Source organism: Pezoporus flaviventris, unplaced genomic scaffold (assembly GCF_033815535.1).
Source record: "Pezoporus flaviventris isolate CSIRO_AGI_PZ_B2104156 unplaced genomic scaffold, CSIRO_AGI_Pfla_v1 ptg000016l, whole genome shotgun sequence".
Lineage (NCBI taxonomy): Eukaryota > Metazoa > Chordata > Aves > Psittaciformes > Psittacidae > Pezoporus > Pezoporus flaviventris.
Window position 1 is genome coordinate 12,209,236 of NW_026892564.1, and position 24,014 is coordinate 12,233,249.

The window sequence follows — 24,014 nt, forward strand, 5'->3', positions numbered from 1 at the left end:
CACCAGTAAGTGCTATGAAAGTTGTTTATTAAAAGGCCTGATTTTTTTTTCCCCCACGTCTTTATTTTAGATAGGTTCTTAATTCTTTTTTCATTTTGTGAGGGAAGAACTATTTCCTAATACAATTTGAAAAATAGTAAAACCTCCACCTTTGGTATTAAAACAAGGTTGAAAGCTGAAAAGATCCCAACCCAGGCAAAAACTGCGTGCAAGTCACCACTGTTATCACATCTGAAGACAAGGAGAGAAATTCTATAAAGTGAAAAATAGGCTCTGAAGTTTATACAGAATATGGTTGCATTAACAGTCCTTACTCTAAGTTTAAGCAAGATTTCACCATTCTGTATGTTCCTCTGCTTGGAGTATACATACACATTCATAGCAACAATTCCTTGGAAAATAGCAACTTTTAAGGTCAGAATCAGTAAAACTTCAACAAAGAGAAAAATATAAAAAGACTTAGTCCTGTTCATTATGAGGATATACACTAAACAAGCTTTAGCCCTTTCTGAAGAGCAGCTTTCAAGGAGACATTCACAAAGGCCTTCCCTCAGAACCACTGTATTTCAGCTTGAATGCATGTATATATGACACACTAGAGAAAAAAATTAACCTCTAACTATTTTCTTCAAGTTTGTAGCTAAAACCTGCAAAATGCATTATTTTTAGCCGGAATTAATAAAGACATACAAGAAACTGATAATGAAGGAGAACAATAATTTTAATTGCATTAAAGCTGCACTTTGATTAGATAATGCTACCATATTAAAAGCACAAAGCTTGCCATTTTCCAGCAAGCTTACAAAGAGATTGTCTATGCCAACTTTTAACCTTCTCATTACCAGTTGGGTTTTCTGAATACAAAAGTGATCTACTCCTTTCCCCAAAAGTTTCTTCCACCTTTACCTCCACATTTACCTACTCCATTTCAATACAAATGTGAAGGCAAAGACTCAAAGTGTTTCAAGTATGCTGAATGTTTTTCAACCCCCAGGTGTTCATAAAACTGGATCCAAATTTTGAACATTAGTCTTTATTAGCTTGCTCAGCTAATAAATTCTCAGCTAAAATTCTGAGCAATTATGTTTGTCAATACTATTATCCAAATAACAACACAGTACATTTATTCTGATCTCAAATACAGAACAATATTTTAGCAGAACTGCAGTTGAAAGACTATTAGAAAACATGGTTATTTTCTATTAGAAAAGGTTTCAAAGCCACAGAATTGGTTGGAAACTATATGAATACAACCACCTTTGCAACTTATCAACTATGAGCCAAATGAGATATCAAATGGAACATGTAATACAGAATATACATTTAGCTATACATGAGTGATCAAAGGTGTGCAGACAATGTCAATATCACCGCCATATATTTATTTTGATCAGCTTTTTAAAAAAATATTACAATAGCATATCATGATTTAATATTTCTTAAGCATTAACTCAAAGTTGTAGTCATCAACAGTGAAGCCACAAGGGGAAAAAATAAAATAATAAAAAATTTTAAAAAGCCCTTAAAAGGATTTGGAAATAAAACTTTAAAAAACTTCTGCAAAAAGTCACTCTTCCATTTCCTGTTGGAACGACATCACTCTTCTGCCAACTACAGGAGCTTCTATGCCCTGTTTTGGCCACTTCTCCCACAAGCTTTCATGATTTCTTATTTGTCATTCCTGGTGTCTGGAACACCCACCTTCCTTCTCTCGAAGTCCCATTCTATGATCCACTTCTGCAACATTGCCTACAGAAAGAGTAGGCAACTAAAACACTCATTCACTGTGTCAACAAGCATCAGCTTTCATTGCATACACTGCACTGCACAGCATTCATCTCACTTTACCTTTTTCACTACACCACAATTTCATCCACAGTGCATCAAAAATACTAAATCCCCACTTTCAGATAAGAAACACTTTGGAGAAATAGTATCTACTGGCTTTGAGAGCTAGCTGCATGTCTCAGTGCTCACAGAAAGGAAAGTATGTTCAACATCATAAATATTCTATTGTGTCTGTGTGCATCTGTGGTACATACACATCTGTAATGGAAATAAACAGGAAAGAGCAGCCGACTTATTTTTCTTTACACTTAAGCCCTTTGCTGGATTACCTGAAATTTCCCATCAAAATACCTTACGAAATTGAATTGGAAATCTGCATTTAAGCATATTTTTTTGTTTTGTTTTAAAAAGCCTTCTAGTCTGAAACTGTTTCGTCTCTTTGAAAATCTGGCTTAAAATTTAGGTAACTATGAGTATATAGGAAATGTTTATGTTTACATAGGTCAAGGTCTATCACAACTATATATTCTCATCTGCTATTAAACAACTATACTGCTGGAGAGTCATGGGGGCAGACTTGAAGCAATGACACCTTTTTGAAAGTCTGAAGGCATTTTTGAATTTTTCTATAATTAAAAAGAAAATTTAGTCTATATGCTGCTTACACATATTAAACACAAACCTGTCATGAGGTGGTATTACTGACATTCAGGTGATACGAACTTCAAGTCATGCTTTCAGTCTTCCATATATTTCTACATGCCACTCCATATAAAAGTAAACTATTTTACTGGCTAATTTATTTATTTTAATAATAAGCAGAGCTTCAGTAATACCACTGCAGTTCTAATGTACAACAGTGCATTACCAAGGGGAAAAAAAAACTTAAGAATGATCTGGTTTGTAACTTTACAAACCCATTGTCATTACAAATGGGAGAAATACCTGAATTGTTACACTTGAGCTGTCAAACAAGCTGCACAAGGCATTTTCAGAAATTAAAAATGGTTGAAGATGTAAAACACAAAACAACAAAAATACTGTAGACACAATGTGTAAACAAATAAACCCTGGCAGCTAAAGTTTACATGTATAAACTCACTAAAATTAAAGCACTTGCCACTCATGCAGAGCTTCAAGCCAAATAAAGCCCTTCCTCACATTTATGTCATGTACTTGAAAGTATCTTCCTATTGAAAGAGGAAATAATAAACGTATTCAACTTACATCTTTTTCTGACCGATGTGGGAACATCGATGATTGGCTGTAGTACATATTCTCATCATGGTAGTCACCATCAACCCCCTCTACAAACTTCTTCCTTGAAGCACCAAACATGCTGTTTGTCACCTAAATAAAAAAAAATGATTATATATCATATTTCATTTGGTCTGCTACATACTTAGAATATATTTTAAATTTAAGGATTGTTAAAAAGTCCTGTTTCTAAACATTTGAAAATTCCTCTTTAAAAATATTTTATGTACATTGCCAATGAAGTGGTTCTTTCAAGAGAGATATTCATGTGACAGAAACCTGTATTTCAAAAGGGCTGAGGTGGGAGAGGGTGCACACTTTATTTTCTTGGAGGGGTGTTATTTTATTAGTTGGGTTTTGAGTTCTATGACCTTTCACTTAGGTTTATTTAAAATTCCAAATGTCATGAGCAAATGTATCAATTTTTCCTCTCCACAGGTAAACACTTCCAAACCAAAAGAAGAAAATTAAGGAATGTTCTTTGGAGCTCAGCTACCTTAAAAAGAAATAACCGAAATTAAAAAGGGAAGAAAAAAAATAAAAATCTGTGAAATCACTCCCATGTCTCATCACCACAACTTTGGAAAACAGCTTTCCGTTTGACCCTGAGCACTCAGAGTCATAATTAAGAGGAGGTTGAGTTTAACCACACTCAAAGACCTCATCACAGACTGGCAAAGTTACTGCAAACAGCCCATAAAAACCCAATAGATTTTACTGTCCCCTTACTTCCACAGGCATGCACACACAGAGCGTTTAAGTCAGGACCTGGAAACAAAAGAAAAAGCAACCATGCAGCTGGTCACAGAACCTTAATTCATTAGAACACTTAATCCCACAGCAAGGCCATACAAAACTGCTCAAGCATCTACCACATGCAGTGCATATTTATACACCTGACTCTTATTTATGTAAAAACACACCTCTGCTAAGTTTCTAAGCTACCTGGCTATGAAACACTACCACAGCACTGTGTGGGCTAACCAAGTCCTGTTTCAACCCAAGAGGTTTAATGTTCAAACCAGCAACATGGCACATACTGCTCAGCACTGAGCAACTTACCCAGCTTCCTGTACCATATGGGGAAGCTGGAGAGAGAGCACCCAACAGGATGGTATCAAACCCTGAGCTACCACCCTACATAACATACCTTTAAAGGGATCTTTAGCATCTTGAAAGGTAAGGAAGCTAAATTACAGTTAGCTTACGAAATGCTCTGAGCCCTAAGATTTACTATCTTCACTACTGACAGCATTAGCCGAGTTTAAGGGGAAAAAACAAAAAAAGTACAATTTTTTTTAATTGATTAAATTTAAAGAGTCATTTTACAATACCTCATGCTTGAAACTGAAATTTCAAAACATTTATTCTGGTTGTCTGCAAAGAGAGTTACTTTCAGCTTGAAATCCTCTTATCTCTACTGACACAAAATTACTCCGATATTCCTCACAGTGTGGTTTATTCAAATTTCACTTTTACTGGCAAAGATTTCTAAGCAGCATTTAATAATATGCATGGTCCTATACTAGTAACAACCCCGATTTCAAAGTCATAGGACTATCAAATATAAGAGAAGTCAACATTTGGGATGCATTTAATACAGCTACATTCATAGAATTGCCCTAAACCATTCAGCTAAACGAAAGCCTAGTCCTACAAGAGTTTCAGATACTCAGACTACTGATGCCTCAAAACAAAGTTCTAATCTGTTACACATGTATAAAGGCATGTAAAGGTACTGCACACCTTCTCCACATGAACCTTGTATTTTATGGTATTTACAAAAATGTGGAAATGTAAGGTCCCAAAGTACTCCAATGCATTCAGCTGACTTTCACACTTGTAGTGAAGCTTTCATTACACTATAAACCTATCCCACTGTGCTAATCCCCTTACAATGCAATTATCACCTGCCAGATGGGATGGAGCATCTAACAGGCTAAGGGGATTATATCTTGTCCTTTGCTCTGCCTGAGTAAAGTGCAGAGAGGTGAGCAGTTGCCTTTAACTGCTGTAAAAAGGATAGTGAAATGCTTTGGTAGAGCTATCTCAAGCAATGAGGAGAAACTGAGTGTCCCAACCCCCTACTGATTTTGAGAAGGTAAAAGGCAGCTTCTCACAAGTCCTGAAGAACTTTTTAGTGCTCCCTTAACAATACCTGGGATAAGAGATTTTTATTTGCCCTATAACCTTCTCTTCTGATACATCATCAGGATAACAAAATTTAACTGTGATAGAAAGCAAGTCACGGAAACATACACCAAACGGTGTATACCTGAGTTATGGTACAGGAACTATGTAACAGGAAAAACAACTATGTCTTTGACCCTATAACTTTAGATCTTATTTTCACAAAGGTTTGCACATGGATAGCTACATATATACCATAAAGATTTCCAAGTCAGTGGGGTATGGTCAGAGCTTTCTGTCTCAAAGTGTATGTTTAAAGCTGCTGAAAGAAAGCCAGTCTGTCTAAATATGAAGTCTACATACAGAAAAGGTGGACGATATTTTAAATGCTCTTCACTCTCCATTGTCTAAAAGATTATTTTCTATATTGATAATTTTATAAAGACAGCAGCCCAAAACCTAATCAAGATTATGCCCTGAAGAGTGATGAAGTGCACTGATATTAATAGGGAGTCTGACGAGAACATGGTTATTAAAGAATGAAGAAAACTTTTAATAATTAGATAGATGCAATATTGATATTTTTATTGGCAACCCATATTTCTACGTGATACCTAACAGGACTGCATTGATGAATTTCAGAGAACAGAGCAGTGCACTGCAAGCTGCAGGGGAAAAGAGGAAAGTTGGAGGAGCTCTGCCTGCCACTCAGCTGCATTGCTGTGCCCAAAACTGCTCTGAAGACCTTTGAAAACTTCTTTTGCAGAAACTGACAGCTCTTCACAGCAGCATTTTTTGCAAACTATTCCGTGTCATTCAATGTTGTCAAGCAAAGCAGTCACATGCAGCACTCAAGCTGTCCACACTCCCAACTGAGGGAACTGGTACAGGCACTGGAGGGCATTCTGGCAGCTGTCTGCACCCCAACAGGATTTCACTTCACTAGAAAGAACTGTCACTTGCTCCCAGGGTGAACCACAGCACAGATCACAACAGAGAAACATAGTGCTGCAACCCACTGCTATCCAGTCCCGTTACAAAACTAACAGCACAATAAAATGAGGCAGCAGCTGAAGACCAGTGACTGGAAGGGCAGGAACTGGGGTGAGAGACTGGAGCTTTAGCTGCTATAGCCAGTCTATTTGCTTCCTGCTTGTTCTTAGGCTAGCACCAGCAGCCAATTTACCTACTACTCAGTAGTTGCCAGTGACAGTAAACAGCTGGTAAATTTCTGCATCAGAGCACCTATCCCCATGCAGACCTTTATAATATTACAGTAGGTTTACACAATGACAGCGTCAGATAGTTGCCAACTTAGCAGCAGGCACCATCCCATCCATATTAACTTATTCCAGTCAGTATTCCCCAACATTTTCATTAGTCAGTCAGGCTACAAGCATATGCACAGATAGTTAAAAGCACTGCTGCAGTACTATCTGAAAGAAGGTGTGAGAATAACTGGGGCTATGCCAAACTGAGGCAGATCTGCAGATGGAACTTCACTGTTTATTTCTTAGGACATGAAGCTACCAGGAAACCTCATACGGAAAAGACTGCAGCTCCTTTTTCACAGACTGATAGATCAGCATCCAATCAGCTACAAAAGTAAACACAGCAAAGTTCATGCAGCCCTTAAAAATACTTTTTAAACCCTTCTGAAAGTAACAGTGACCTGAGGTTTTGTACTTTCACAAGATCTAGACCAATGAGGTGAAATGTAGGAATTTGCTCTTGTATTTAAGTCCCTCATTCATACATACTTATGCGTATATTTATACACACACGCATTTATGCCAACACAATCTCACAGAAGTGGTACTCCAGCTGCACAGCAATTTCATTAAGTAAAGAATTCCTGTCTACTCACCCTAATTTAATACAGATCCCTGTCCTCCTAATGCTGTAACTACCTTTCCTGTTCTACTGTGGGAACTCAGCCCTCTGTTGAAAAAGGCACATTGGCAGCGCAATCATTCATTAAAAACGTAAAAATGGTGCACTTCCTTAGCATAATATTGCAAAAGTACTTTCAACTCCCACTGGTAGACCCCTTACAAGTATTATTAGAAAATAATCATGCTAACAGAGCAATGAAAGGAAAGGAGCTGCATGTTAGGATGGAGTTCAGAGAACTAACCAGCCACGCTGTCACAAACCATGCTCAAGTCAGACCAGTTGAACACAAGCATTTCTTTCAAAGCACATCATGTTTAAAAATTAGATCTGTCTGCAATTCCAAGTTAATGTTAACCACGCAAAATGCCATCACAAACCTAACAAAACCTTTAAATACTTCTATGGAACATTTTCTAACAACCACCACTATGGGACAACTAAAGGCACCATACAAACATTAAGAACTAGAAGCATCTAATAAGCAGTTTGCTGTGGTCACTGACCTTTATTCTTCAGCTGAGCATATAACACATAAGACCCAACAATACTGACTTAAAAAAATTAAAATCATTCTTATTGCAAGAAACACTGCAGTACTTCGGCACACAAAAAAATTGTTTGTTAGCAATAACTGAAAATACAGTATTGTCACCAAATTTGTAAGGAAAAACGATTAAAATTACTGTTATCTTAGGCTGTAAAAAGACCTTTACAGTCAGTTATAAAATGATACTATGACTGTATATTAAATTAGCTTAACAGCCTGAAGCAAATGATAGTATTAAAATATGAAAAATGTTTCTGTTTGAGATATTACTATAGGTAGTGCTCAAGGAGAGCTTACTCATGACATTAATACAGCCAACTCTAAGAGGATACTGTAAAATCTCCCTGGAGAATGACTATTTTAAATTTTGCATAGGGCAGAAAAATCAATCATTGCATTACAACTGATAAAACTCATCATCTTTATGAGAGCTGAAAACAAAACACAGTAATACCAGTTAAAAAAAAAAAAACCAAAAAACAAAAAACAAAAAACCAAACCACTTCAGGAATTTCAGCAGTATCTTCCCTTTCCTGCACCTCAAATGACTATGGCTATTTGTCCACATACACACTAGAATTACATGAGAGCAATTAGAAGTTGTAATCTCAATCTGACATTACAGAGCATCAATATACTAAGGGTTCTGCTGTTATGTCTTACTAAGCAAAGTTAACAATTTACTCTGTTTTTCTCATCTGTTACAAATCGGTGTTTTCACATAAGGTAACATACCCAAAATATCCACAAAATTGACCCTGAATGAGCCTTTCAGTGGCAAGTGTCTCAAAAAGTAAGTGTCTGTCAAAAGTCACACACTAGTAACCACCAAATCAGCCTGCAATTTAAGTCAAAATATAGAATTTGGAGTTCCATCAGTTGGTAAAAGCGTAAATCAATTTATATTAAAAACTGCTACTGTTTATGATACTATTTTCAGCGTCAAAGATAATTCCTATTTGACCCAAACTGCAAAAGATACACAATAGAATATATACTTTCAAAGCGCTAGATGCAAAAGATCTCCTTAATCCCAAAATCCCTATTAAAAAGCACTATGAAAAGTACACTGGTACAAATAGATACATTTAATTTTCAGGATGAAAGCCAAACCAAAGCTAGAAGTTGAGATCCTTTGGTCCCTTGTTTCCTTTCAGTGACAGTTGCTCCACTTCTTTAAGGTGACTGATAACCTCTAACAGTATACTGTATGCTTATGCTATGGTAGCCCTTCAAATAAAAATTTTGCAATATCAACATTACATAATAATGGAAAATGGAACATTTCACGGTATTTCTTTTTTGTTAAAAAGCCTTTTTTCTATGATGAGATTAATACCAGCACAGATTTGTATTCATTTTAAGAATACAATAGTGTATTAGTTGTTTTGCCCACCTTTAACAACTGTCTTTGTATTCTTTTAAGTTAATAAAGTCTTTAAGTTTAAATCTCAGAAATATGGAAGACTGAAATCAAGACCACCATAATACATGAGACAAATCTGCCAAGGAACTTGAAGGTTGTCTAGACTTTAGAATAATCTCATAGTACTTGTGTCATATGGTTCATAAATTGATTATTTTCTAAATAATCTTATTTTACAGAGCACTGTAGAAAATAGCAGCCATAAAGAAACTACCTGATTTACAGACTCAGGTCACGTCTCAAAGTAGTCCAAGATATAACCAGTCTCCTTAGAACACTGCACAGTTTTTTCTCTCAGAAAGAAAGTATGACACATAGCAGGAAGTTCAGACAAAAATTCTGAGCATGAAGGAAGTAAAGAACATGCAGTTATGATTTTAGACTATCCTCTGCTCATATTCCCAGGAACAGCCATCAACAAGGTATCATTTTTCAAGTGTTGTATAAAGTATGATAATATTTTCAAAAGCTACACTAAACTGAATCTCTGCCACATGCAAACTATGTCAGGAAAGTCAGGCCCTAACATCAACTAAGCCACAGATACTGCCTTGACCAAGATCTACGTGCCAACTGTTCTAAACCCTTAACCATCCTTAACTACTATGAAATGAACATTTTAAAACACTCCTGAAATAGCACAGCAGGAAAAGGAAAACCAATCCTATGTTAAAATAAATAAATATTGAAATTACTAAAGCTAAATTTGAAAACTGAGATTACAAGAAGCTTCATTTGGCTTCATAACATGGTTGACACCATGCCCATGCCAGGACAAATTCCTGCACGTTCTCTTCCTGCTAACCACAGGCACAAGATTTCAAAGATGTGAGAAACCCACAGTGGTTGGGGATATGACACTTTACACTAAGCTGCGTGGATGGCTTTTAAGGGTCTGATAAATGAGATGTACTCAACCAAGGAAGCAATCTTTGGACATACCATTCACCAAAACACACGGGAAGGACACTTCAAAGATGAGAAAGGCAGCAACCGATCTGCAAAAGTGACCAGAAGAGCAGACAAACTAGCACTCCACCTAGAGCAGCCATGGGGAGAAACCGAGAAGGTGCCAGATGCATTCCACCTTACTTAGTGATCTGACCTGAGGAGAATCAGGAGTGTGTCCTTTGTAGATGTAGCAATTAAGTCACAAGTCCTGACTAACTGCACACACATGCTTACCCACAAACATCTGAAAAGCCTGAAGCTCGATTATCTGTCAGAGACATGGTTTAAGAATTTTGTTGATGAGGAACAACTACCACTTGTCTGATATTATTATTTACTTAATAAGAAGATAGGGAAAAAACAAAACAAAACAAAAACCAGTATATCACCTTCAACAGCCTATCCAAAATGTGATCATATTTACCAACTTTCTTATTCATGGTTCCAGGTTTTTGTAGTACTTACAGTACATTCAAGACTAAGAGTAGTTCTAGATTTAATTTCACACAGCATTTCTAACTTACTACTCTAAAATGCTATACACCTTGCTATGCAATGCCTTTCAACTCTAAGGTTTCACTAAGATGACTGCATTTTAGAAAGTGACAATCATGCCAGTAACATTAGGGGGCAATATGTTGACTCATACTCTTAAATTCAACATTTTAAGTATGCATGTAGTGAACAACAGGAAGAATCTTGAAAATTAATGATGTACTGTTGTACTCCTGTTACCTACTTCAGACACCCCTCAGCCACAACTTTTTCTTCTTTTAAAGAAAACAGATCAATTTGTAAACAAAAAGTAACTTTTAAAGTATGTTTCAGCTGATGATCCATCAAGACAATTACCAGCTAAGTATACACTATCTGTATATTTATTTATTGATTATCTTTTGGGAACACCATTAAAGTAGAAATCAGTTATGCTCAGAAGCCAAAGTTAACCAAAATGAAGCTCAGAAACCAAACAACCTTGGGAAGTACCTGTGCCATCATGGAAAAACAAATAAAACCCAACAACCAACCAAAACAACATACTAAATAACAGGCAAACTTGGATTTCTAGTCACTATTTCAGTAAATGTGCCTGTGAAAACTAGTATTTAATATGAAAATACAGTTAACAAAGTTAATACAGAAATGGGTCAGTCTTAGGAAAGAAAAATTCAGCTGTCATGTTTGTAAACAAATGAGAAGAAAAACAAACCAACCAACCCCAAACTCAAAACTCCATTCTGGAAAGATAATGAAATTTGCTTCACATATTCTCATAACAAACCTTTTCCTACAGGGGCACTTCCCCCGGATCCTCAAAAGTTTACTCTGTGAGTTTCTCTCAACCAGTATTTTGCAGCTCAACCATAAGACAAACAGCCATTAGAAGGTATTGGAATGACAACTTCGTACCTTCTTTTGATTGATAAACTTTGACTCATCCCATCAGGTAATTCAGAAACACACTTGCAGTTTTAACTGAAAATTAATTTTGCAATTGAATAACATTGAAGTTTGCCATCTGGACTGCATTAGTGCTTTTGGGTATTTTGCTGTAGACAAAACGAGTTTAGCTGTATTTCAGAAATTACTCTTTCATAACAAGCTAGAGTAAGATATCTTCTAATTCAGCAATTTAATGCATTTGAATTTTATCTCCATCTTCATGCCCGAGCTTGCCTTTTTGTTGCTTTGTTGCGTGGCTTTTCTTTATAAAATAAATAACAAGGCACTTTACTCAGTTTGAAATTCTAGATCTACTCGGATGCACTCTAGGGAGTTCCTTAATAGAGAATATACAATGGTAAAGCCCAGCTTCAAAAGATTAAGATATCAGCTACTGAACTGAGTTCTTCAGAAATAACAAAACCCTATCATTGCCTCCAGTCCCCAGAGAAAGAAGTAGGAGTCTGGCATTTTCTTAAACACTGAAATACCCAAATTGTTAAAAACACGGTTTCTGCATTCAGCAGAATTCTGCTCTAGCAAGTTGTGCATATAGCCAAACTCACACAATGTATGTGCAGTCTGAAAGCTGGATCAGGTAAGTGAAGAAATGAACCCATAAAATAAAATCATACTAAGCACACGCAAATTGTTCTCTCAAAAACATGATGTGACAAATTCTATGCATTTCTCATGGAGGCAAAAAAGGCAATACTGACAAAAAAAAAATCTGTATTAAATAAGTCATATAACTTATTATAATTTAATTGACTTCAACTGAAAACTCAAGGAGGGGTGCCAAGACAATGAGGCAAAGCAGACACAAGGAACAAGAAGTTTCAGCCTGAAAGAAAAATGTTCCAATTTACATAAGCAACAGGAAACAGGGGATTTCAAGAGGGAAAGGCCAGCCTGCTGTCAGAATACTGGTACTGTCAACACTCTTTACTGTACTCCCCCACTACTAGAATGCAATAAAACAGGACAGTTTTACTAGATGTGTTCCATTATACATGTACAGACATGCAGCAGAGGAAAGATCCTCAAGAGACATAAATGCACTTTTATGAAGAGAACTGAGCAGGTTAAGTGATAATCATACAGGCAGGAAACCAGATTTGGAATTCTAGCATCTTCATTCATAGAAACACCAGATACGACAGATATGTTAAAAAAAATGCAAAGAAATTAAGTATGATTTTTTATGAAAGGCTTAGAAAAGTTTAAGGGAGGAAAAACAACCAACAATATCTTTTTAACAGCCTTCCATTCTTCATTGGTATTCAATAGTTATCACATATTCATACAACACATTTTTAATGGCAATTAGAACAGGAAGTTAAACTAAGTAAGATTAAGTAGGTCAGACTTCAACCTCCCAATCAAGAGGCCTGCTATGCTAAAATACTTCTTTACCAAGTGTTACATCTTCACCATGACATACTTTGCCACCTTCAATGTTGATACCACTCCTAGCCAATCAACACAAATGACAGACAACTCAGATGATGCACGCACGGACTGACAGAGCTTAACCTGGAAAATGAACTACGTCCTAATCTAGTCCAAACCAGCAAAATAGTCTCACTAAGGTCCCACCTGTGAAGGAGAGATGATTGTTCCCAGTATTACAGAAATGATATAAGGGTTTCATTAACGAGCATCTCCGAAAGCTTTTATGTTGATGAGTCCCCTAAGTTATGAAAACAAGAGAATCCTTGACAGAGTAACATGCAAACTTTATTTTACAAAGAAATAAGGTGGTAACCATTTCTGTGAACTATGCCCATTGTAACTAGTATGTTAACAGCTGATACTCCTCCCAAGAAAAAGTCCTTAAAGGCTCTGCAAGCCAGCTCCCTGCTACCACTTACTGAAAGCAAGAAAACGCCATTTGTTCATGTAGATGACAGTTATGTATTTGATTGCAAACATTTGCTAACAGTCTATTTTCTGGTACTTTACAACAGACAACCATGTGTTACACCACAAATTCATCTTCCCCTCTGCTCTGTTGAGACCCCACCTGAAGTACTGCATCCAGCTCTGGAGTCCTCTGTACAGGAAAGACATGGACTTGTTGGAGAGGGTCCAGCAGAGGGACATCAAAATGATCAGAGGGATAGAAATACCTCTCCTATGAGGAAAGGCCGAGAAAGTTGGGGTTGTTCAGCCTGAAGAAGACTGGTGAGATCTTATTGTGGCCCTTCAGTTCCTAAAGGGGCCTATAAGTAAAATGATGAGAGACTTTTTTAGCAGGGCCTGTTGCGACAGGATGAGGGGTGATGGTTTTAAACTAAAGGAGGGGAGATTCAGGCTGGAAGTGAAGAAAAAATTCTTTACAATGAGGGTGATAAAATACTAGCATAGGTTGTCCAGACAGGTGGTAGATGCACCATCACTGGAGACATTCAAGGCCAGGCTGGATGTCATTCTAAGCAATCTGATCTAGTTGAAGATGTCCCTGCTCATTGCAGGGGGGTTGGTCTAGAATACCTTTGAAGGTCCCTTCCAACCCAAACTAATTGGTGATTCTATGATCTGCAAGCTTCACTACGTTCCCTCTTTTAAAGTCATCTACATATTCAGTCACACACCAGCACAGTGTGACATTATACTTAAAAGAAAAAAATAAATGTATATACTTAAGCCTCCCAAATGGTAAGACACAGTTAAAATAAAATAGCCTTCAATAAAAGTGGCACACTAAAACAACAGCTTCTGATCTGACCACCCAATACCTGACTCATTTCGTAAAAAGGCTTTAAATGGTAATTCACATGTAAACCGCATCCCACTGCTTCAAAACTTTTGCTGAATTTCTTGTATTTGCCAAATCGGGAAACTTTTACAATGAAAGCAAGTGGTAAGCAAAGAAAAAACAACATTCCCACCGTTTTTAGGGAAGCTTTATCCTTCCAGGGGACAAAAAAAAGAAAATTAAAAAAAAAAAAAAAAATTGAAGGCAAGGATACTGGCACCGCAAATCATGGAAGCAAGCTGACCAGAATGGATGAGTCAGAAACATGAAGGTCAGCTGGGCCTCACAGGCAAGGGAAGATAGTTACAGATAGCACAGCTGAGAAGCGATTCTCGAACAGCATTAGGAGGATGGCATTGATACGCTTGTCAGCGAGCAAGTAAGATGACCACATGCATGCTCAGTTGCTGGGAGAGTGTTTTTTCCTTTATCTTAAGAGATACATGTGGTCCCTTATATCACATCTAAGCTAATCTGGTAGCATTTCATCTTCTGCGTGTCCCTCCAGGCTTTGCAGTCATTACCTTACATGCTTTTCAAAGCAGTATTTCTTAACAGTTCCAACACACCCAATCTAGTTGAAGCCAAAAATGCCCACTGATCAGCTTTCTAGATCTGTAAAATATTAAGCCTTATTAAATGATCTATGTTGCAGTAACTATGAGATAGTCTGTATCTGCCCACTGGACACCTTCTTTTTTTATTTAATTTACTATTTAAGAACTTTTGTGCTGCATACCATATAGGGAAATGAAGCTTATAAACCAAAAGGAAAGAAACAAACTTTGAAGTAATTCAAGTTTGGTTTGTGAACTCAGGATTTACATATTTTCATCACCTCAAATCTCTTGTGGGAGAAGAGCAAAAGATTAAAAGTTGAAGAATAGGACTCCTCTGACTTTTTATTTGCTTTCAGCTGAGACTCCCAACTAGTAGGCCAGATTTCTGCTTCAGCTAAAAGAAGGGTAACCATTGCTCCAGCTGAGATGTTTCCACGTTGATTTTGAACAGGCTCCTCTTCCCAGGAATACTGCAGTTATCTTTTTTCTCCTTTTTCTTTTTTTTTTTTTTTTTTTTTCCATAGCAAACAATTCCTCTAACTTTTTAAGACAGCAGCACTGCCTACCTATTCCTTCCTGGACAGCCAAAATTTTCATGTTTGGTTAATCTAAAACATTGTATTTTAAATAAGTGTTGGTTTCCCAAGCATTTCCTGCAGTTAAGTACTACAGAGTCAGATGTAAATCATGATTAATGGAGTAGCAGCAGGCTTTTTTTTTGTTTTTTTTTTTTTTCTTTCACTAGTCAGATGGAGTTTGTTGGCATTAAGTAAATCAGTATGAGACATTTCTACTCTGGCTTTTACCAGGCCAAAAAAACCAAACCGACCTCAAACCAAAAAAGTATCGTTTTGAAGGGGTTTTTTTGTGTTTAGGGGTTACAAGACAGTAGGCAACTAAAACCAGTACAACTGATTTTTAAAGATTTATCTAATAGTGCATCCACACATACTGTATTTAATGTAAGCTGCTGACCATTTGATTGAACCACCCACAAGAAAGAGGTAACAACTCTATTCTTACTTTATGTTAAATTTTAAGAAATACCAGGTTCCTTTTGGTTTGGTTCCCCCCACATCCCTCCCTCCAAGGTATTCTAAATAAAGACATAGCTGAGAACATTCTGGCCAAAAAAAATTCCTTCTGCACACACAGCATATCAGACATCTTGTCTTACCTTAAAATACAACTGGAAAATTCAAAATATTAAGTACGTTTAATATATTGAATCCTTGAAGAGAAAGAAATATTTATGAGCTGCCACAACTTCCTGGCAGTATACTTGCATCTCAGTGACTCTCATTCTCCAGACTAATGGTACATTCCACAAAAGCAGAAACATTTCCCAAGAGCACAAAGTTAAACTCATGTATAGCTTTTTAGTGTGTCCTCCCTAAAACATACTCGAGAGTCTGCGACTCTTCAAGGCAAATGCAAAGTTAAAATTAAAATACTTCTGTCCTGTTATTATTTTTCTTTTTAATGAAAGCTTTAAGACACTTTAGGAAGCATGTTTCTCAAAATATTCTGCAGCCTGGTTCTTGTAACCTTCTGACTATGCAGCCAGGCTATGTTGTGCTTACAGCTATATCGGATTCAGTCATAAAGTATGACAAAACAACTTTGATGTTTTTACATTATATCTAAAGAACAAGGACACAGCCAATCTTCATTCAGAAAAAAAAAAACAACCTGTTACTGAATTTCTTTTAAAGGTAATGAAAAAGTACCAGAATTCTTTAAAATTTTAAATTGCTGAACTGCAATTCTTCATTAATTTTTTTATTATTTAAGTGTTAATTGATACTAAAGAATTTTTAGAGTTAGATACTATTCCACACAGGAAAAGATAAATCACAAACTCTGAGATCCCTACTATGCTATCACAAATACAACCACCAAGTAGAATTAGGAAAGCAGTAACTGCATCCACCATGCTTTTCCACTGTACTAATCTTCCTCACATCTAAATTAAACCTCTTCAATCATTCTGTTCTCCATTAAGGTTGTCAAAAAATGGATTAATCTAGCTGTGAACTCATTTAAGCAGGTGGGCTTCAGTCAGATTCCCATATTGTAAAACTTTGGCTCAATACACACTGCAAACTTTGTTCAAATATCAGAAACTGAAATAACCAGTCATTTCTCATTTTAAAGCAATTACTCTTTGAAATGCCAGACTTTACACCACAACATTTTAAAATAGAGCTACCTCAAATTGGCAGTCTAAGCTCAGACTGCAAGTGTTGCTTAGACCTGGCCCAAGTCCCAGACATGGGATGGTCCTCTCCATCTCATACCTTCCTCGCAGTTTCTCAGAAAACAGTCACATGTATTTAGAGCTCCAAGACAGGATGTCAATTTTTAGCACCTCAACAGCCTGGTAAAACAAGCAACAGGGCATTAATTCCCATTATTCTGTTCTCATAAAAAAAAAAAACAAAAGACTATTTTCACTGAAAACGTGCTCAATCTTTAGCTAATATATGTAATTTTGCTCACAATGAAAGTGTTGTAGTTGGTGAAGTACTTAAAAATGCAAGACTTCAAGACTTCATCTTCTATTTTTTCTTTTCCTAGAGCTGATTTCATAAGATTCAAAAGTTACCCTGACCAGCAGCATTACAACGCTTTTATCTAGAGTTGCAATAGCAAACCACTCAAATCAAGTTTAGTCTCAAACCATTTTACCAGTATTGCAGATGGGAAAAATACAGGGATTTAAATCATTACACCACAATCTGATGCCAAATTCTTTCAAGACTTTTCAGGGTCAGCCAAGATCTTGCTTCTCAAGTGATACAATCCCTTCCCCGCCCTCTCCCACCCTGCACAATCTTGAAGCAGGACTCAAAAAATTTTGCTTTTAAAAAGACACATTGTTCCAGCATTGATCTTGTTCAGGAAGACAGAGAAACGCTAATTTCTTCACCACATTTTCAAAATCCAAATGCATACTCTGAAGGCACAAAGATGCCGTTCTCTGAGCATGAGGATGGTGAGAACATGAAGGGTGATACACTTCATCATGAACCTATATACTGGATAACTGGAGGCAGTTACACATTATATAAATTTGTAACTATTCTTAGGTTAAACAAAACATCACCCACATAGAGCAGCTCTCTTTCAATGACAGGAAGCGTACCACAATTAGCCCTCTAACACTACAAGTGGCAAAAGTATTTACAAATAGTGAAGTATTCTTTGTATTTGATCTCCACTTACTGACATTTAAAAAAGAAAAAAAAAATGGTTTCTGAATCTCTGTGGTGCCATAAGCTTTTTTTACTGCACTGTTAAATAAATGTGTTATCACTTCTGTTAACCCTTCCCTCTTTTAAAAGAGAATTTATCAAAATGCTTATTGCTACAAAGAAAAACGTTCCCCAAGGGAAGCGTACATAAACAGCCCATAGAGCAGCACTGAGCACAACTCACAACTTCCAAAATCTAGGTATACAGACAAGTATGTTCTTCTAGTTCTGCATGGAATTTATCTTCAAAAGACAAGAAATTTTTTTCATTTTGAAGTGATAAAGAGAAGCCTTCTAAGCATTCATTGAACAATTCTCACATTAAGGGGCTGCACAGAAAGATAAATTCATTGTAGTGTGAATCATCACTGAGCAGGATTTTTACAAGGCTTAAGGTTTCACAGCAGCCAAGTCCTGCTCTTGCCCAGTGTGTTAAAACTTTAAGCCAGCTGGTCGCTTGCTCCAGCTTTGCTATATGGTTACAGCCATGGTTACACCACACCATAGGGACAGGACAAGGCAACAGCCACAGCCCCAATTTACTGTATCTTAACAGCCAAGAAATTGTACCTGAAGATCAAGGTATTAAGAAATGAAGAAAGGCAAGAAGCCAGTTGCTCAAATTCATTTTATCATAGGGATGAATTGTATGATGGCCAACACTATTAAGGAAGCGTAACATGTAACTGATCACATGCAGTGGTGGACTGAACCAGGGTGGCCAATACAGCTGTCGTACTAAATTTTTCCAACACGCCCACTCCCCAGGGGCTGCTGACAAGCTGCATAACACAGGTAGGAACCACCAGTTTACTCCTGATAGGAAATCCTACGCACATTTCCGTATAAACTACATACCCTGTCCAACCATTCCGACAGCAGGTACAACCACCTCCAGGACAGGACTAAGAACACAGCTGAGGGTGGTAATCACATAAACAACCCCACTTTCACTCCACAGGGTGCAACCTGCATGTGCTGTTTTCCTTTATCTGCCCAAATGCATTTTCATTGGGAAAGAACAACAAAATCTCAAAAAACCCAAGGATCCTAAAAGATCTTAACCTTCATGCTTCTTATGTCACATCAAGTGTTAACCCCCAGTCTTAAAATTTCAGTTGAAAAAAACCCAAACTATTAACCAATGCCTGTTAATTTATTATTCAGGTACTACAATAACAGTTCTATGACAAAACAGCACTAAAGGAAAATAATCTGCAGCAAGCCAAGAAACACATACAGAGAAAATATGCATGATTTGAAGAGCTCTTTTTTTCATTTTAAAATAAAGATAAGTTTTCTAACCTCTAGATTAAATTCTTAGGTACATGTTTTGGGCACCCATAGCCCCAGTTAAGCAGATAAAACCAAGGAGCTGTAAATTTTCTTTTAAAAGGTAAGTCCTCAAAAAAGGACTTAAACGTTTTTACGTTTCAGGTTATTTACAAACTAAGTAATTCTGTGAAGATTTCCAGTATACTACAGCTCTGTGAACTTTGAAAGTATTCTCTGCATCCTCCGTGTATTCATGTTTCTGGACGTTCTATGAAGTTTACAGTCCAATTAATTGACAAAAGATTGAAGTGAAACTTTAGGCTTTTTACACTCTGGGTAGAAGGTGCATGCTTGGCAAGTTCTACTCTCCTCCTTTTATTATTTTTTTCCCAGTTCAACAGCTTGCTTTCTTACCACAATTCCAATAAATTTCAGAGGAAAAAATATTTCGACTGCATCATTTACAGTGATCCAACAAATTTCTAAGGAATAAAAGCTGGGGCTTAGCCTAATAAGGATAAAGACAGGAGTCCCTATGGGAATTTAGTGACTTTCAACATTTCTTCTCTGATGTTTTCCTCTACATTGACGCTTCCTGATTTCTTCTCATCAAGAGCAGAGCATGGGTGCTGTTCTCTACAAGGATTCTTCAGTTACTTTCTGAAGACTACTCTTATCATCGGTCTTACACTTTTTAGAGTATAGTTTTATAGTTTGTTACCTCCTGTCATATATGCTCATAGGGACTGACACATTCTGTCAATCAGGGTCTCTGAAACACTACTTCATTCTTGTTCACAAAGCAACGAATGTGTCCTCAAGGATTTAATACAAACAAAAATCCACATCTGAAAACTTTATCACAGAAGCATCCCTCTCTTCCAAGTTCTGTTCTGAAATACCTACTTCTAAGGGAAACAAAACATAAATTAGATATAGTTGCCTGTGAGTGGTTTCTGTAAAATTTCTCGGTATCAAAAGTGCTAGAGATTGGAAAAGAGAGACAGAGATAGAGGGCACAACCAAAGCAGCTTTATTTTACAAGACAAACCCATTTTAATATTTCAAAAAGAACAGAGCTGTAGATTACTCTAAATAAATGAATGACTTTTCATCTGTGAATCCAGTATTTCAAAACAGGTCTGTCTGGTACTGTTTCATGAAGTATCAGATCTAGTCCAAATTTAAATGAGCAAGGCTGCACTGCCACTCCTGAATCACATGTCCAGGAGTGCTCAAGCTGTATCTGTCCTTACTTCTCACACTGTGATGTTCACATCCATCTCAAGGATTTCTGGCTTTAAGAAGTGAACCTACTGCCTGGTTCAGAATAAACGAATTCAAAAAATAACAGCCACCTGCCTTCCTTATTACAGCAACTGCATAAGGACAACTTTTGTCTTTCTGATACGAAGGATATCTGAACTGCAACTTCTCAAACTTGCAGTGAACCAGTCTGCATACTCCATTGCTGCACTTTAAATGCTGGCTCTCAAAACTGAGCCTTCACCTTTGTAGAGAATTGTAATTTCACAGTACAGGCTGCTCAGACCTTAGCCTCCTTCAAGCACTACATGGGAAACATGCTTTGCCACAAAAACCAATCTCAGAAACTTTGTGAAATGTATGCTCTCTAATGGTAAACTACTTACCCAGCCTTGCTCTAGGAAAGCCAAACAGTCTGAAGACTGATTTGGAAGCAAAAGCAACACACTGATAAATTATTCCGAGGAACAAGAAACTAACCTGTGCCAAGCATAACTTTTTCCCAACTAGTTTGGGATTCTGGAACAAGAGCTAGAAGCACATAGGAGCAAAGTTCAAATTCACATTTAAATCCTCAAACTGAAGCCTAACTGAGCATAACAAACTACATAACGAATGAAAGGAAAAACTGTTCAAGATTACTTCTGGGACTTTCCACAGTGTATCATTAAATTCAAACACATATTGCCAAAATGTAAAATAGTAATCACAAAAGCAAGCTGTTCTTGAGGGTTACTGACTCTTCTGCTCATCTTATTTTAATGACTCTTAAGCATGTCATTTCATGTTCCTGGGAACATGTCCATGCTACTTTAACATGCTATTTGGCAAAACCCCAAAGTTAACTTGTATGTTTTTAACTTCATGTCTCCTTATCACATTCACTCTTTTCTTTTCCAATAACCTGTAGGTTTGATTACCCCCCATGTCTGCAGTCTGTTGAAATTCCTTCCTAACTCACAGGAATTTAACAAATTTTGCTTCCAAAATGGCATAATACCCCATTTAGAAATGTCACCTCCTTCCTATTCTCCTTTTAGGCCATAAAGACTGGCTACATTACACAGCACCACAGTTTGGGACTTGCAATAAAAACCAAAGCCACCAAGTTTTTACACTAATGATTTAAAGATAAAATCAAAACGGTCCTGAAATTGAACTTTCCACTTCAAAGGTAATTTTACTGAATTAAATGCAATGCTCTCCTGAATTATCCTATATAATTATTAATAACATACTTTTTTGTATGAACAAAACCAAGTGGTTTTGGGGAATTTCTTTAGTCTTATGCCATTTGAGCTGAAGAAACATTAGGGATTAAAAAATCTCCAAGATTTATTTGCAGAACAGACTATGCTAAAATAAAAAAGAATTAATTTTTTTTTTTTAAGGGAATAAATAAAATGTGATTGGTATTCACATGCCAAAATGCAGAACACACCCACTCACTGGATGGTACTACTGCTGCAAAGTTAGAATCCTGGAACCTTGACTAACTTTCATTATGATTACAGAATACTATAAAAGAAAATAATATACTGAGGCATAACAATTATTGCACTACACTTCAAGGCACTGAATGTAGTAAAATACCAACAGTCAACAAAATAAAAATGCTCATGCCCCGTCCCTTTCTAACTTACATTAGGGAAGTCATGTTCAAATCTAGGAGAACTATCAAGAACACTTAATTTACAAATCTTACAGACAAAAAAATGTTACATTTTTTAAAGTACATTTTAAAATAAATATACTTGCTCAATTTTTCTGTACCACACAAATGCACATATGCATCATTCTGAGGCACTTTTTAATAAAAATCTCGTGAAAGAAAGGAGCACATTAATATACTTCAAATACAGTTCCTGCAACACCTGACCATCGAATCTATTGCCTGAATACATTAAAGAGCAAAATCTTACATTTCAATAGCTATCCCCACTCCCCTAAAATAAGGTTCTCCTCAAAGAACCTTAAGGGCACCGAAAATAGCTACCTACCTACACACTGTACTTTTGCCCATTAATTTTTTGTCTCTGCTGAGGTAAGCAAATTTTGACCGATGACCACTTCCTGTAAATGAAGTAATTAATAAAACATTATTAGTAAAAATATATTATTATCTTTCAAGCTTCTTGCAATTCTTACTCTTCCATAAACAGGGAAAAAATGCATTTCAAAACCTTGTGCACTGAAAATAATGTAAGAATAAACTTAAAATATAAAGCTTCTCAGTAGTTTTAGAGCAAAAGTAAATGCAATAAAAAGCAATAATCACACACAAACTAAAGCAAGAGTCATTAACTGTCAAAATTTCAAAAAACAAAATTAATACTATTTTGGAGACTTAGGAAAAAGACGCATCAGCAGTAACCTCTTTCCCCCAGTAAAAGGTGTTCACAACTTGAACTAAAAGGCTACAGAGATCTAATGTATCTACAGCTCCTCTGTCCAAACAGAAAGGCACAGATGCCTTGATCCTTTAAAGACAAGTTATGCTAAAAATAATATAGAATTAGTCTCATAAGAAAGCCACACAGAAATCACAAATGCCCCCCAAATTACTTTCAACTGTGGGTAATTTACTCTCTGCTAAACCCAATAAAACTCGAATACCATCCAACTCTTTCTATCATACAGTTTAAAGGGAACTTTGTCCTCTTAGAAGACAAACAGAAATGCTTCCAAACCACCCTTGGGACAACAGGGGAACAAGCCCAAATTCATGCCCCAAGACTTTTCAGAGATGACTGGAAAAACAAAACGAGAAGCTGGAAGCACAGAATCCATGATTCCAAAACCAAAGGAGAAAGAAGAAAGCAAAAATCATTCCTGACAGAAATCTCGGTCCACTGGAAAAACTAATGGGAAAACTAAACATAACACCAAAAAACAAATGCAAAAGCAAATTTCTGACCCTTCAGGACCTCCAGAATCAGTATGTTCTGGCTGTAGCTGGTACAGGAAATGAACAATAACACTGGTGAAAAACCACATCACCAGAGTTTTAACACAGAGCAGTATGCTAGGACCCTAAGCTAGTGAAGGAATGAGTTGTTGGAAGTAACGATGAAGTTGCAATTTTTTTTGACCAGAAAGCCAAAGCACACATTCACGCTGTTGAGAGTACACCCAGAACAGGCACAGCACAAACGGTTGTGTTTCACACCGTCCTTTCTCACAATACTTTCCTAAGGTTCTTTACTTCAGAAGAGCAGCAAAATTTCAAAGTAGATTTGCTAAAGAATTTGTATACACTTATTCTGAAAAACTTTTTATTCAGCTTTAAACAATTAAACCACAACACTCCATTGAAAATATCACCGAAGCACTGACTGACTAGGGAACCTATTCAAAATGGCTACCACTAACCATGCCCTTAAGTGCCTGAAGAAAGCAACCAAGTTGCCCAGGCCCACAGCAGTTAGCGCTGTGGTCCCGGAGCAATTCAAGTGTG

General features: G+C 36.7%; 1 protein-coding gene across 7 annotated transcripts in view; it reads right to left on the bottom strand.

Annotated features, from left to right (window-relative positions):
• Positions 1 to 24,014, bottom strand: part of LOC133269990 (CCR4-NOT transcription complex subunit 2) — a 91,791-nt gene that overhangs the window by 35,159 nt on the left and 32,618 nt on the right. For 3 of the 7 annotated variants that reach the window (XM_061454804.1, XM_061454806.1, XM_061454808.1), the window contains exons 2-3: positions 3,016 to 3,138; positions 1,702 to 1,749 (exon numbers count right to left, since the gene is read on the bottom strand). In XM_061454804.1, coding sequence (XP_061310788.1) covers positions 1,702 to 1,749; positions 3,016 to 3,138 — 171 coding nt within the window. Of the gene's footprint in view, positions 1 to 1,701; positions 1,750 to 3,015; positions 3,139 to 22,557; positions 22,631 to 24,014 lie in introns of those variants that run through there. The other 4 variants (XM_061454805.1, XM_061454809.1, XM_061454810.1 and 1 more) reach the window with 2 other exon arrangements.